Source organism: Octodon degus, unplaced genomic scaffold (assembly GCF_000260255.1).
Source record: "Octodon degus isolate 3935 unplaced genomic scaffold, OctDeg1.0 scaffold00009, whole genome shotgun sequence".
NCBI lineage: Eukaryota > Metazoa > Chordata > Mammalia > Rodentia > Octodontidae > Octodon > Octodon degus.
The window spans coordinates 5,671,858-5,689,089 of record NW_004524585.1 but is presented as its reverse complement, the minus strand read 5'-3'; the positions used below and the strand labels follow the sequence as shown (position 1 = coordinate 5,689,089).

The 17,232-nt window shown below is 33.4% G+C and overlaps 1 protein-coding gene across 3 annotated transcripts in view; it reads left to right on the top strand.

The window, feature by feature from the left end:
- The window catches only part of Kcnt2 (potassium sodium-activated channel subfamily T member 2), a 417,549-nt gene that overhangs the window by 151,299 nt on the left and 249,018 nt on the right, over positions 1 to 17,232 (top strand). For 2 of the 3 annotated variants that reach the window (XM_023707733.1, XM_004625302.2), the window contains exon 8: positions 2,648 to 2,742. The exons of the other annotated variant lie outside the window; for it this stretch is intronic. In XM_023707733.1, coding sequence (XP_023563501.1) covers positions 2,648 to 2,742 — 95 coding nt within the window. The remainder of the gene's footprint in view (positions 1 to 2,647; positions 2,743 to 17,232) is intronic. 3 annotated transcript variants of the gene reach the window in all.

Here is a 17,232-nt window from a genome sequence, read left to right as displayed (position 1 = left end):
GTTCACATTATAAAGTTACTACCTCTGTAGAGACCTATAATTAAAACCAGGTTTTATTTTTTATTTTTTTGTATTTTTTAGGGAAGGGTCTACAGGGTATTCAGGGTCTTACTGCTAGGTCAGCCTTCTAGTGATCTGCCTGTTCACAGCCTCCCAAGAGCTGGAATTACAGGTGCACGCCACCATGCCCAGTCTCAATTGCCATCTTAGTGTGCCCTGGGGGCGGGACTGGCATGGCAGGCCTGGGGACCCAGTCCCTGGCCCCTGCACTGCTTTCAGGCCCTTTAATCTGCTGAGCTATTTGGCCAGCCCAAAATCAGATTTTTTAATTTCATCAAACTTACAAATAAATGTTTTTGGATTAGTGTGATGGTGGGTTGGCCTATCTTCTAAATACAAATATCCTTCTCTTCAAGACAATCTGTTCATGTATAATGAAACTCTATTTTAAGGATTAAAGTGTGTTATTTTGTCAGATTGCTCTTAATTGTATGTAGTTTCATGTTCCACAAAAATCTAGGATTTTGTAGACCTTCATATGAAAGTTAAAAATCCTTTATTTAAAACCATTCTTTTAGATGTGTTGAGGTGGGGTATCTGTGGGATATTAGAAAGCACAATGAGTCACCTAATTCAGAGCTGTGCTAAAATTGCATTTTGACCAATACTGACCCTTTTTGGAAGGCTTGGTTTATACCTACGCTAAATGCATTTACTTTGGCTTCAAAACTTGTAAATGATTTGTAATACATTCATTATTTCTGTTAATTCATTTTACAAATGTTAATAGAGGTATGTACTATGTGCTAAACCCTCTAACATGCAAGTTAACTTCTCTGCCAACATCATGTGCAAAAGAAAATAAAGCAGATCCACTACAAATTTCCTTCATATATATATAATATATAATAATATATATAATATTATTCTCAGTATTATTTATTTTACTGAATTACAAATTACACCTCTCTGACAGCAAATTTTTTGTACCTTTAAATGGCCTTTAAACAGATATTAGGACAAAAGTTTTGGCCAGGAAAGCCGTTTGTGAATAACTTTTGAGTGTTCAAAACCACGTGTGACTGAGGAAAGATCCGACTGTGCAGCAGTCTGCCGAAACTCTGGGCTGTCTTAGCTGTTCAGGGAAGCATTGTTTTTGGCCAAATGCAGATTTCCAATAAAGCAAATAAATATTTATACCAGGAAGCAACCGAATCTCTTTGTTAATTACTATCCAATTAGGTTTTGAAAAAATAACTTAACACCCAACCCATTAGTCAACCACTTAGAGAAAGTAACTGGTTTGCAGTTTTTACATGCAACTTATGCCCATTTTATATCTATATTTTGCTGCTCCTCCTTTGCTAGGTGTTCAATTTTTGTTTTCCGGTCATTATTCATAGCCGGAAGAAACTAAGAGATGGGAGATTAAATCCTGATCGATCAACTTAGCTGTTTTCATAAACATTCTCAGTGAATTTGTGACACAGGAAAATAAAATAATAGCTTATTAAGATTTTTTCTTTAGGAAAGTTATTTAACATGTATTAAAATTGTTCAAAATGCATCTTGAAAACAATTTCAGGTGAACAGAAAATTGTAAGAAAAAAACTTATAAAAACCCACAAATGTACAATGTAGACTAAATATGCATAATAATCTCTATTCTGTTATGTAAAAATATGCTTCCATTGCATACATAATATTTTATTGTACTTTAACTATTATATTTGAAATTTTATTTTCAAGCTGTGAGTGGGCAGGCTATTATTTTTTTCTAATGATTTTGACGAATGTGTTAGAACTTATCACATAATATCGATCCATTTATTTAACCATTTTATTATGCATATAGTATTTATTGTTTTAATAGTCATAAACATTCATTATTTAAAATGCTAAATATTATACTTTTATCATGAAAACACTGGTCTTCACTGATAATAGCATTAATGTTAAGCTTTGAAAATTATGTTATTGAGTAAATATTTATTGAATAAATGAATGAACATATGGAATAGAAAAGCCAAACTTGTAAGCTTTGGTATATCTTACCAAATTGCCTTCCAGAATTTTTTTGGTTTTTCTTTTTTTTTCTTTGTATTTGAGGGATGGGTCTATGGGGTGTCAGGGTCTCACTACTAGATCGGGCTCATAGTGATCTGCTTGTCTACAGCCTCCTGAGAGCTGGGATTACAGGCTTGCAGGTGTTTTAATCCACTGAGCTATTTGGCTGGCCCTCAGAAATTTGTAATTACCTGTGTGGCCTTGTATGTCAGTGTTCATTTCTTGAACTTTAAACAGTACTATATATTATTATTTGTTATTATTTGTCAAGTGGAAAACTAAAAAGTGTATCTGGAATCAGCATTTCTTTTAATGCTGATAGTCATACAATTAAACTCTCATTTTGTCCATTCAGCTTACAGTGAGTTACATTTAGATCTAGGCCAAAATATGAAAATATGGTGCTAAATCAACTTAAAGTATATATTACTGCAATGTCTATGATGTTAGGATTGCATATATATATATATTATAACATATATATGTTACTGCAATGTAATTAAGTGATAAATGTAATTAACTTCTTGCATATTTAGTATTTATCAACATTTATAATATTCTCTTTTCTGTATTCTTTTAGAATGATCTGCACAGAGCCATTCAGCGTACACAGTCGGCAATGTTTAATCAAGTTTTGATTTTAATAGCTACATTACTATGCCTTATCTTCACCTGGTAAGATAGCACATGTCAGCCCTTTTACTGTGTTCCATTTCTATATTGTATTAAGTAAAACTATATTATAAACTAGTTTCATTAGAAGTGGGATAAAATATGTTCAATGGAAAATATAAGAGATCACTACAGATGTCAAGTAAAAATAAAATTCATCTTTTAGTCTTAGAGAAAAAGCAAGAGAGTACATTGGGTACTGACATTACTGTAGCATTGACATTTTCCCAAATTCTGTAATCAGCCAAATCGCAGGAATTTGTACTGTATGCCATAGTTGTGAAACAAGATTTTTCCTTAAAATGGCAGACACCAAGGAGCCCTCACATTTCTACAGTCTTCAGAACAGAAACTGTTGAGGGAATCACTGTCCCCCACCACTGTCTTTGCCTGTGCTACATCTGCATGATACCTGAGTTTGCAGTCAGGTAGATAGCAAGGGCAGAGCACCCAAAGGGCAGGCAAGGCCCAGCATGTGGCTTCTGGGTAAAACACTGTCTTTTTTTTTTTCTGGAAGTCCCATTTTTGACAACTATAAAGTAATCCAAAGAGAAATTCTTTATTACACATATGGATTCAGGACGAATGTTCGCAAAAGAAAAAAAATGTAAAAATTTAAAAATGAAGTAAAAATAATATCTACTTTGCAATAGTCATAGTTATACTGTCGCTGTACTGTACCCAGGTTTGATTATTTAGAAAGAGAAAACGCTAATTAAGAGGTGCCATAAAAGAAAAAAAATGCACACGTACATGAGGTATATTTAAGCTATGTTTAGACTATGGATAAATGTGTACCCATAGGCATAGTAGCTATTTTGTTTTAGTAATATATGCCATTTGACTAAATGTATCTCAAGTATGTTTTGTTTTATACACTTGTGCTTGAAATTGTATACTTTCATATATTTGAAGTCATAAAATTAACCTAGTGTCATTGTACTTAATTTACTCTTTTACAACTTGTGTTTTTGGTTTACTTAGTAAATATTCTACTGCATATGTAGGAAATGCTGAATGTAGTGACTTTATTTATTTATTTATTTATTTATTTATTTATTTATTTTAGCAGAACTGGGGCTTGAACTCAGGTCCTTGTGCTTGCCGGGGAAGCGCTTATTCTACTGAGCCATCTCCCCGGCCCCTTGACTTCCCTTTTGAAGTCATTGAAGTTCTTAGTTTCCATATAGCAAAGTTATTTAAATATCTAAGAAGTTTTCTCATATTACTTAAGAAAAAAAGATTTTAAATTGAAAACTTACACATATATCATATGTACACGCAAATTTTCTGGTTGCTAGAAAATTACAACAGTTAAAAATCAGTGAATTCTATGTAAAATGTGGTCGTCTCCTAAAATAAATTATGAAAAAGTCATTGTAGCTGAAGATGTGGTCCACTTGCTTGTACTACACATACATAAGGTCCCAGGATTGATCTCAGCACTGGGAAAAAAAATCGATTGAGATGTTACTGCCAAAAAAGATTCTAAGCATTTTCCTATGATGACCTTTAATAGTGCTTTTGTTCTGAAGACATTCCTATTGCAGTAACTCTTGATCTACAATACTTTCCTCTTTATTCTTAGATTCTGTGTACTACTTCTATTTCTTGATGAGTTCCTATTTTCCAAGGAAGCAAGAGGATGGGTTTTCACTATATAGAATTTCCATTATGCAATTTATTGGTCATTTAAACAATGCATATTTCACTTTTCTGCCACTATGACTGCTAGTTTCATTGTATTTATGAGTTTTGATGTCAGACACTTGGTACTTGAGTTGATAGATCTTTTTTTCTAGTGTTATCACTGTCACTGAAAGAAGGACCTGTCTCTAAAAGTGCATTGATTACACAAACCTATGTTGACGTGAAAAACAAAGTACAATTGTAACATATGTCACATGTTAATAGATTTTTACGTTATATCATCTAGGATGGAGAGATTGAAATTTTATTCTTTTGTGTGTTCTCAAATATTACAGTATTTGTAGGTCTTGAACATCATAAGATATGTAAGTCCCATTTGAGTTTACCATTAATTTAGCTTTCTGTTATCTAATAAGAAATATACAGACATTATTTTAGTCATAGTCTGTCATAAGGCTCGTTTCATAAAATTACATCTTATTGAGTATAAAACAAAATAATACAATAACTAAACAGAAATGTTTATGTTGCCTCTTACAAGATTAATACACTAAAATTCTTCTAGGCACTACATTTTCTTATGTCTCGCCTTCTGGCATTGCACAACAGTGGTTTTTCTCTCATGGTTTAAAATGACTGATTTGCACTTACCTTTGCTTTTGCTCTCAGTCCATTAGGAAAGAAGACATAATAGAAATTTGAACACATAATTTAGTCTAGAATTTATATATTTGTACATAGCAATTAGAATGCCTATGAAAATGTGGTTCCGGACGCACATAATGGTATATGCCTGGATCCCCTGCACTCTGGGAGGCCAAAGCAGGAGAAGATTAAAGTTTGGAGCCCCAGCCTTGCAACTTAGGTCCAGTTTCAAGAAATAATAATGAGGCGTAGGCTGTTGATAGAGCTCAGTGGCAAGGCCCAGGATTCAGTCTTCAGTATGGGTAGTCAAAGTGTAGTCCAGCTGGAGAACGGGTACATCCAGTTGAATGCTGTACTATCACAGAAAATAGAACAAGGTGGTTAATCTGAAAGGTAAGTTTTTGGCATGCATAAGTCATCACAGGCATACATTATATTTGTTAGCATGGTGTTGTTGAACAAAGTTTTATAGAAATCATTAAAATGAGGACAATATTTATCACCCTGTAAGTTTCTTTTAAAATTAAATTACACATATAGAAAGATTGTATTTCATCTAAAATAGGTAAACATAATAACCTGTTAGTAATACTACAAAACTGAACCACAATGTCTATAATTTACTTAACAGAAATAAGAGAAAATGGTTTTCTCCACTGTGAGTTAGCCACATTTGTTCGGTGTATTTCTAATATTTTACCCTAGATGTCTCCATTAACATAAGGAAACTGCTGAAAGTTATTTTGTATAAACACTTAATAATAACAGTTTTATGAATGTAGCATCACAACATGCCTGTCGCTTCAGTCTTAATTTGGTGTGACTAGATTATCTGAGCTGAAAGTAATCTGATAGGTGATCACCAAGGTTGTAGCGGTTAGGGGAAGGATTTCCCGCAGCAAAGGAGTGCCTGCTTTGGTAGCTGCTCAAGTTTCTTGGTTTCTATTTATTGATGGTACTATTACTTATTGATACTGCTCTTACTTTTTGTTACAACTCTTATTTATTGATATTGCTCTTACTGATATTACGCTTATTGATACTACTCTTCTTTATATTACTCTTAAGGCAATAACCACTTAGTAAGTGTAGAGTGAAATAGAAGGTACTGTGTAGTTTGGAGAAAGTACTACAATGTGTTTGAAGTATATTAATTGCTACCATCATAAGTGATTCTTAGGATTTTTTCAAAAATTTTTTTGCAGATATCATAAGAACAGAAATAAAGGGAAAAAAACAATGTTCAGGCTACAGGAATATGGCTACTATGAATAAACATTCCATTGTCTTTATGTACTTTCCTTTACATTGACTATACACAATATCAGAAAGCAAATTGGTTTTCCTGTACTATGTATAAAATAAGCATAGCTATACATAAAATTTTGGTGAGTGTAGTTATAAAGAATTACTGCCATCACAGATTAAAATTATTATCACAGATTAAAGTTCCTGCAAGATTCAGGAATTAATATTTAGGTGAATTAATTATATTCTTTTTGAACCTCCTAGCTTTAAAGTGACTTGTTTTAGAAAGCTGCTATATAGTTTTAAAATATATATTCTCTTCATGTTTATTAACATTACAAAGAACTATCATTAAGCATCTGTCTATGAGCAACACATGCTCAGTGCTGAACTGAAATGAAAATCAAGCTGCTGACCCACTCTCTTCAGGAAATGTGCTCAGAATTGTTTTTCCTGTCATTGTAATGGAATTGAGATAATCTGTTGCTCCATTGGCTCAGTACCCCTCTTGATCAATAATGCGCACTCCCAAGACAGCTGGGAATTGTGATTCAGTGTGTGTCTCTGAAAAAAAGCCAAATAAACTGGTACATCCGGGAATTAAATGCATGACTTTAGCTTAATTATCATCATATTCTCACCAATAACATGTGCTGCAATTTATAATGCAATTGGTGTTTCTAATTTTACATTGACAGCCTTATTTTCCTGCCATTTCATTTCAAAACTTTATTGTTTTCTCAATTAATGCGTATATCTACAATTTTCATGTTATTTCAGAGTTATAAAGTGAAAAGTGATATGAACACATTTTGCCTTGTAGTTCAATCTAAAAGTTGAATTTGCTTTCTGCCTTGTTATAGGAGATCATAAATCTTTATTATTTAAAAATATGAGTTAAATATTATCTATATGTTGAATTGAGTAATGTTTGGAATTTTCTTGAGCACTGATTAACACATTTTTGTGTGGTAGTTGCTCAAGTTTCTTGAATTTTACTTATCGATACTATTATTACTTATTGATACTTCACTTTTTGATACAATTCTTACTGATATTTCTCTTACTGATAGTACTCTTATTATTAACATTGTTCTTTTTTTTTAATTTTATTTGTGTGTGTGTGTGTGTGTGTGTGAGAGAGAGAGAGGCCAGCTCAGCCCACCAGGGGGCAGGGCTGGCTGGCATGTGGTGCTGGGGGATTCAACCGGTCCCTGATGCTTTTGCTAAGCTTGTTCTAAGTAGGTGCTTTAGACCACTGAGCCATCTCTCCAGCCCCTAACATTGTTCTTAAGGCACCAACCACTTAGGAAGTTTAGAGTGAGGAAATAGGTACTAGGTAGTTTGGAGAAAGTATTACAATATGTCAACAGGTTTGAATTGTATTAATCGTTACCATTATTATATTTGATTCTTAAGGTCTTTTTTTTTAAATTTGGTGATATTGATATAGGAGAAAGAGCTCCCAACCTGCTAGATATCTGGTACGAGTTCATGTTCTCTAAAATCAAAGAATGAATTTTAGGAACAACAGATGTTAAGAGCTGAATATATTTATGGGGGGAAAAGAAAGCCTCTGTCTGAGAGGGAGACAGAAGGGGTCCCCAGTGAGTTGCTTCTAGAGCAAATCTATGAAGCAAGGCAGGTCTAAGTTGTATAATAAGGAAACAAGAAATCTCAAGGTGGGCATAAAGTGGGACAAAACTATGGTCACCCAATACAATTACAAATATAATTGTTCATTTAAGAATTGATCAAATTGGTTTCAAATAGGGAACCAAGTCACACAGAGAACAGGCCTGAATACCAGTGTGTCCCTCCTATAGGGGGTGGGATTAATGACATCCTGGCTTCTTCAGGGTGATAGATACCTATTTAGAATACCAATCCCTGATATTTATCCTTAGAAGTATCTGGGCCCCTTTTGTCTTGAGGTGTGACCCACACCGGAGGTACTGGTCTGCACTCCAAGGCATCTCCTCTTCAGCACGGGGTTCTGTGAGCGGCCAGACCTATCTGACCACCTCTGTTTTTGTCTAATTCAATTGCTTGCAACAGTATCATAAGTGATTGACAGAAGGTAAATTTTCTGAGGATCAGGGACTTTTTCCAGCAACTCTCAAGTTTTTTTTAATAGTAAAACAAATAAAAATCTGTTTGAATCAGTTTTTGCACATGTAGCCTGCAATATTTTAGATAATTAGGTAACTAATGTATATTCCAGTAAGAAAGATGAAAATATAGTTATTTAGCATGTGTAAATATCAATGACTATAATAAAATAATTTTGAATGTCTATCTGTAATATCTGTACAAATATTTAGTTTGGAGATAAATATTTTCCAATCAACAAGCTACTTTACAATTATGACAACAATTTATCTTATTTTCAAATGTGTACTTTTGGAGAAAAATCACTAACATATTGAGTTTTTCTTATGCGTCAGACACTTTTCTGAGGACTTTCTTGTGTAATAACCAATCTTCAAGAATCTTTCAGTTAAATTATATTATTATCTTAATTTTACACATCAGGAAATTCAGTTACAAAATAGTGGAAGAATTCAAATAAAAGGAACAATAATGTAAGCCTCTCTTAAATGCTCATTGATTTACTGTGGGCTGTGTTAAAACTTCAGGATTAAGAAAGATATTTACCTGCAAAAGAACAAGACTCAATGTAATATGATCTAATCTCATCTAAATGATTTCTAGAACTCCATAAGTTTCTATAAAAAATTGATTTAGAAACTAAAATTCTATTAGGATAAACCATCATTAAATTATGATAATGCATAGTTTCAGACATACAAAATTCAGAAAATATGCTATCCATGTATGAGAATGCTACCCAGAAATAAGAAACTAAAATATAAGGAAAAATGAAAACATATGGGTTATGAGAACAATTGTGTATGCATTGACAGCATATTAGATGTTTCCCTAGAAATTCCAATTTTCACATTTTATCTGTAGAAGTACAACACCTTATTCAGATAGAGATGAATTCTTTCTCTCCATCTTTAACTTTATATAGTTTAGACTCTACTTCGTCTGCATGCTATGTGTTCATTATTCCATCAGTATCGCCATGTATTTGAGATAAACAAGGTAGGAGGAAGGGTTTCTATTGGTGTACCACTCCAGCCGCTAGCTGCCTGTATGCATCTTCCATGCCTGTGGCAGCACTGTATGTCACCTTGGGAGCAGGAGGAGGAGACCTTTTCCACCTCTTAGCAAGCAAAGTCAGAGAGACAGGAAGAACTAGGGGTCAAGAACGTCCCCAAGGGCACACCCCCAATTATATAACTTCCTCTCACTAGGCCACCAGCTTGGGCAAAAATGAAGCAAAATACAAACCAAAACAAACAGTGAAGATGAGAGGTCTATATCACTTAATTGCAGCGAGACATGAGTGTTGAGTTCCTAAAACAATCTCAAACTGTCTGACATTAAATAACTGAAGCAATTTTTTTTTTTGCCTTGTTTGTCAGATAGTTTTATATTGCTTTATTTATATTAATTTTTAAAAGTTTGTTCAGGGCCGGGGAGATAGCTCAGTAGAATATGCACTTGCCTGCAAGCACAAGGGCCTGAGTTCAATACCTGGTTCCACCAAAAAAAGAAAAAAAAAAAGTTTGTTCTGAGGCCAGAAATTTAGGCATAAAGGAATTAAATAACTTTTTCTTTTTTATTTTTTATATGGTGCTAGGGATCAAATCTAGGACCTTGTTTATGAAAGAAAAGAGCTCTACCACTGAGCCACATACTGAGTCCTTGTTTTCTTAAGATGTTCCTAATTAGTAAGCCACATAACTCATTTTGGACTTATTGTGCAGTTTACCATTTTAATAATATTTTCTGGTGTCCTAGAAATCTTTAACATAGACATATAATAAATTTACAAAAACCAAGATAAAAAATGAAATAGACCTATGATAATTTTTTTCATCTCTATACTGTGAATTTGTAATTATTATTGAAAATTATCAATTTTTAAAACTTAAAATTTTGGGGCCAGGGATATAGCTCAGTGGCACAGTTCCTGGCCTGCAAGCATAAAGTCCTGAGCTGGATTTCCAACACCCACCCAAAATTAAAATTTTTAAAAAATCCTAATTTTTAAAAATAGCTTTTCATTAACTGCAAAAGTATTTTATGGACCACTATATCTTTTGTAGAAATAAGTGAAAATACCAAATTCAACAAGTTATTATATTTTTGAAATTTTTTTGCTAAGTAAGTATATTTAGAAAAAATTACCATATAAATATGATTCCGATTTGGAAGTCCCAGTTGTGTTCGTTCATCTCTGAATCTTCCCACATTTTTATAGACCTACAAGGAATCCCATAACAAGGTAACAAAATGATTATGTCAGGATATATGATTTTATATTTATTAAAATTTTTGAAATAGCTTAAACTTCATTGTTGATAAGAATTTTTGAACACCAAAAAGCAAGATAAAATTACTCAAATTAAGGAAAGTAAATAAAAATAAAATTTAACTCAAAACTCAAAATATCATTAATTATGACTCTATAAAATTTGTAATTCCTTCATTCCATAGTCTAATTATTCTCATATTAATATTTTTCAAATTGAATTCCCTATCATTCACTCTCCTATTTACCCTGAAGGTCTCATCTTTGAGATATAGCTTCTCTGTGAAATTTTCCTCATATCAGTCTGAATTATGAGATACAACCAAGATTTCTATTTTCTCAGTTTTCAAAAAAATTGTGAAATATGTATTTCAATTATTCTTTAACTGTAAGAATTTTTTCACTAGATTTCTTTTCTGTTTGTTTTTGCTTCTGTTTTTACTCTTCAAAACAAAATAAAATTGAATTTAATAATAAGAAATACAGGGACAATTTTCTTTTGAGCACGTCTGGAGTTTTTGCAAAAGACTAAAGATTCAACAAATATTTGCAATTGATGGTAATATTCTGGAATAAGAATAGCCATATCAATTTGAAACACTTAAATGTATCTTGTAAGCCAAACATAACAAAACATGTATTTTGAGAATGTTGTATTTTAAATCGTTTCTTTTTGTAGGTAGCCATTGGGGATGATTATGGGGCAGAATCTTTTTTGTAATAACTTTTAAATCAGAATGTAATTTTATGAAAATAGTTCTGATTCTAACAGAGGTAAAACTAAATGGTAAAACTTACAAAAGTTTTTAATGAAAAAGAAATTCTCAGGGCCGGGGCGATGGCTCAGTGGAATAAGCGCTTCTCTGGCAAGCGCAAGGACCTGAGTTCAATCCCCGGTTCTGGAAAAAAAAAAAAAAAAATAATAATAATAAATAAAAAAGAAATACTCATTGAAATATTTATTATAAATTTCACAGATTCCTCACAAAAGGGAACTTCTAGATAAATCAAATTTTGGCTGTTAATTTTGTCTCCATATAACTTTGAATTTAAGCTTGAGAATTATCCTGTTCTCATAATTTTAGAATTTCTTTCTTTCTTTTTTGTTATTATGTATTTAGTACAGGGACTATGGGGTCTCACTACACAGATTGAAATCATAGTGATCCTCCTATTTTCAGCCTCCCAAAGGCTGGAATTACAGGAGCGCCCCACCATGCCCAGTCTCAATCGCCAGCTCAGCGTGCCCCCGTGGGTGGGACCAGCATGGCATCCAACCCCGATACCTAAGTCTGCCTAAGCAGGCACTTTAGTCTGCTGAGCTATCTGGCCAGCCCTTATAATTCTGATATTAGAACAATGAAATGAAAACATTGAAAATATCACATTGTTTGTTAAGCATCAAAGCAAATTGGTTAAATACTAGAAGCATTACATTAATGTAACTCACTTCTATTTTTCCTACTGTGTTGTAGGATTTTTGAAACAAATTCTAAGTAAATTTGGTAAATTCCTGTAAATTTTCTTTTTTCTTGAAATTCGACTTCACTTCCAGTGATCTAATTAGTGACTCCTGGAATACATACATTCTTTTGAAAATGAAAATATCATAGGAAATAGGGTGGGATGTGGTCAATTTCCATAAATTATTAAATTGTATTTATACTAACTTCAGATTTATGGGTTACAGCAGTACTTTTTGCATATATTTAAAGATAATTCCCAAGAGAATGAGAACTATATTTCAACAACATGAAAATTGGCTTTATCATTATTCCAATTATTTATCGTTATTCTTATTTTGTAATTTTCCGTTACAAAATAAGTCTTAACATTTCAAATTATCTTACATTCCATGGAAATGCTAGGTGTTATGCAGATTGCCCACAGGACTTGAAAATGAATTAATTAGATGAATTTAATTGACAGTCATTCAAAAAATACAGCGTGCAAGCTGTAGGCTGATTTGAATTATAACGTTTGAGTGAGAGCCCAAGTGGTAGATGTTTCCTGCACAGAATGGCATTGCTAATTAACTTACTCCAGTAACTGCATATAAGCGGTGTTCCAGGTAGTACCTGTATAATGAGGGTTATGTATTTCATCATGTGACTTTTTCTCTAAAAATATTTGTTGTTCAAATTGGAGTTTACCAGGTGGTGAAAAACTCTACAATCTCAATGTTTCCTGTTCATCTAGTTATTTTCTTCCTTGCAAACCTTCCCAAAGCTTGAAAAGACACTACTATGAAATGCATAGTTAACCTTCAAAAAGAAGTAAATTTAAAGAAACACAGACAGAAAGATTAGCAATTAATGTGCTTTGCTGTTTTATTTGGAGGAACAAATCAGTGTTTGGCTTTTCAGATATTTTTAAGAGAGTAACATGAGAGTTTATTTTGTTTTCAAATTACAACTTTGAAATTAAGTTTTATGGATTTGTGTCAAAGATAACACGTAAGATTGTTTTATAAAGAAGTAAGCCTCATGGTGAATTTTCAACTCAAATCTAGCATTCCTCATTCTTCAACATCGTGAAATATTTTAAATAAAATTAAAATGCATTTTCAAGAAAAGTTTTACCTAACAATGAAGCTTTTAAGAATTGTATATAATTAACATAAATTCTTTTAATACTTAAAATGCATGCTATTCTTTGTATAAATGTTAGAGTTAGTATTATTTTTTGGTTTTTTAATGTTACTTTTGGGAAACAATCTCATAGAAGTAAGAATATCAGACTGGGCATGGTGGCGAACACCTGTAATCCCAGCTCTTGGGAGGCTGTAAACAGGTGGATCACTACGAGTCTGATCTAGTAGTGAGATCCTGCATATCCTGTAGACCCTTCCCTAAAATACAAAAAAAGTAAGAATATCATATTCCTATATATTCATTTTGCAGATATTAACTACATATGTCTATTTATCTATATCTATTATCTCTCAATCTATATGTAGCAATCTATGCCTTTATCTATCTGTACAGTGGCCTAGATTTGGTCCAGTTGCAGGTTGGTGTTATATATCTTATGCTGGAGGGGCTTAACTCCATTACCTGCGAGGGAACTTGGTCTTACATTGTCCACAAACCTGCTAAGTATCCAGGACTCTGTCTCTGCTTTGGGCTCTTATTATTTGAATGCAGATCTACTATTGCAGTGCATGGTCGCCTCGAGGTCTTATTATCTGGGTTTGTCACCTGTGCTCTTAAACACAAGTCAGTGTGTCTCTCGAGGTCAGTACCATCTGTACACTCAGTTATGCTGTCTCCTCACTCTGCCTTATAAATGATGGAAGAAACATTGGCAGAAACAGAGAGCTCAGCAATCAGTAAAGTCTCCTTTCAGGTTCCGACTCTGCTCATCTTTTTTCCATTTGCTGTGTGCATTTCGACCAGTTTGTTCTTAATGCACTTATCTGATTTTCTGTCACTTATAAACTTCAATTTCCACCTTAAAAATTGCTGTTGTCACACTACAGTGACTACAGAGAAGCCTTTTTTTTTAATGAGCTTTAAAGTCAGCTTGCTCTTTTACAGTGATAAAAATCATACGCTTTGGGACTATGCAACTTGGGTTTATATTAGTTACTTTCAAAAGCTTTTTCCAATTGATGATGCTAATTTCATATTATTTTAAATTTGGTTTAGAATTGAAGCTGTGTAGATAATAATGCTATGTAACATTTACATGAAAATCAGTAATATATGAGTGATGAGTTATAGAGAATGCAATTTATGAGTCAATAAACTATCATCATTATTATTTAATCATTATTGTGAGAACAGTGCCTATTTTAAGGGAAGTTTAATGCTTGAATGAAAATGATATTCCAAAGCTCTTTTCTAAATTGGCTTCTCTAAGTTTTCTTTATCAGTTTTAACATTGGGCAGCTTGGAGAAAGTATTAGTGAGAATGTGTTGAATCAATATTGAACCTCAAGGTTAGAGGGAAACATTGTTTTGTTAGGAAAGCATTACACCTTCTTGCTGAGGTGTCAGTTGAGAAATAAATTTCTTCCAGTAAGAAACAAAAAAGTGGGTTTCAGAAAATGTATCAAGACCAATAATTTTATCTTTACACATACAAACCTATATTTACATGCTTGTAAGCCTTGTTCTTTTTCCATAATAACTATTAAGTGGTCTTTTAGGTAACTTTTCTATAAGATGTTGCTTTTTAAATATTTATTTACTTATTTATTTGTTTGGTACAGGGCCTCACTACACAGCTTAGACTTGTAATGATCCTCCTAATTCAGCCTCACCAGTGCTGGGATTATAGTTGTCCACCACCACACCCAGTTTCGGTGTGGCTGGTACGGTGTGCCCAGAATTCTGGGGCTGGCACGGCTTGTGGTACTGGGGATCGAACCCGGGTCCTGGAGATTGCCAGGCAGGCACTTATACACATCTGTCCAAGTGATGCTCAGCTTAGTCAGCATATAAAGAAATGCACTGCTGGAGTGACATAAATTGTTCTGTGTTTCAAATGTTTTGGGAAAACAGCCGAATAAAATTTTTTTTTTTTAACTGCGTGAACAAAGTCATGGTGGATCACAGAGAATGTAACATTTAATTTCATTTAATAATTTTTATATCAGTTAACAGATTCTGGGAGGAAATTAAGAGGCCATAAAATAATAATTGCAAGTTCAGATTCTAAGGACTGTTAAAGGCATTCTGATGTAAAGGAAAGGAAACCTGGAGCAAGTTTAAAAAGATAAGTGTTGAGAAGAAAAACACAGATGCATAAGTAAAATATATGAAAAGCATGCCAGGCTGGAAATGTAACTCAGCAGCAGGGCATCTGCCTGGGAAGCACAAGGGCCTAAGTTTGATTCCTAGTTCCAAAAGACAAAAAAGTGCCATAAAGAACAAAATCAGGAAAACAGAATTATAGTCTTACATTTTTTACACCATGCATAAAAGGCTGAGGCCTAGAAGCATTTATTAAAAATAATCAAAAGTCTGGCCAGTAAACTAATAGGAAATGGGCAAATAGATTTTTTGCAAATGAGAAAGGGATTTAGAAGAGGCGGGAAGAAAGAAGGAATAGAGAGAAAGTAGAAAGAAAAAGAATTTGAAGATGTATGGTGTATACATACCAACTACCCAAGATGATTGTGATATTTATGTACTTTAAAGAGGTACAAATAATTTTAAATGATCCATTACACACGGTCAACATAAAATAAAGGAATACTTAGAGAATGGGCATGTACAATCTAAGATGTAGCAAAGCGTAAGAAAGATTGTAGAGTTTACTTAACACGTCCGTTTCTTCTCTGGCTGCTCTCAATGCCAGCTTCTGCCTGTCTGAGCCTCCTGAGGCAGGGGGAGAAGAGTGTAAGAAGAAAGCTACTGAAGCATTTTCTGCTGCCTGGAAAGTAGGAGTGCCTGACAGCGGAGTGATGATATTGGAGAAAGGGTTGCATGGGCCAGATAAGGGCGTGCCCTGGGAAATGGGCATCAGGAGAGGCAGATTCTTAAGGTCTGCCTGACTTTAAAGAGTTAAGGAAGAATTAATACTTGGCTGGTGCCTCTCCTTTTAGAGGGGATTAGAAATGTGAGAAAAGAAAGGCCAAGAGGCTTCTTCCAAAGGCCTTAGCCAGGGTCTCCTAACCACGGTACTGCTGGACCCTTGAAGAAAAGATTCCTCAATTTCCTAAGGATTGCTACTACTTTTTCAATTAGCACGTAAGAGAAAGGTCTTATCGACATGACCTAGCAACCAAAGTAAGGAAGACAAACAATAGTCTCAATTGATCTCTAATGAAATTAGCATGCTCAAAGAATTAAAGCATGTCAAGGAGCAGATTTGATAGACATATCCTGGAAACCTGAACAGTAAGAGAGCTCAGTAAGAGAGAAGCAAAAGGAGAAGAAAGTTATGATTAAACAACCAATGAGTAAAAGGTGTATGTATCAAGGAAGATAGCGTCCTGGAGATTAAAGTGTGAGGAAAATATAACTTGTTTTATTTTACTACAATTATATAACCCCCAACACAAAGTGAAGCATTTTTAAGCTTCTAGGAAGAAAATAATAGATTATTCATTTATAAGGGACATACTCTGTATTTTTAATGCAGATTGACCCCCAGAAATGTCCATTTTTAATCTACTTAGGTGTGAACATTTTATGTTAGATGAGGGTACTTGACAGGATAATTAAGATTATAGCTTCTCTAACTGCAGCGGAACTCCCATCTCTGACAAAACAAAAGAGGGGGATATACATAAAGGTCCATTTTGTTGTGGAAAAAATATATATGTACATACAAGATAGGATAGATATACAGCTACTTTCTCTTAGTTCATTGAGAAGAAATGCTTGTATTAATATTGTTTAGACAAGATATCATGTCTGTATCTTGTTCTCTGAATAACTACTACAAAGACAATATGCAATGTATTCATTACTGTAACTGTCCTACTAACCTGTTTTGAAACTTTCATTGCTATTTTATCTTTTTTCTCATTAAAATGAAAAAAAATAAAATAAATTATAGCTATTACATTAAACATTATCCTAGTTATGCTTTGAGGAACAATTTAATTT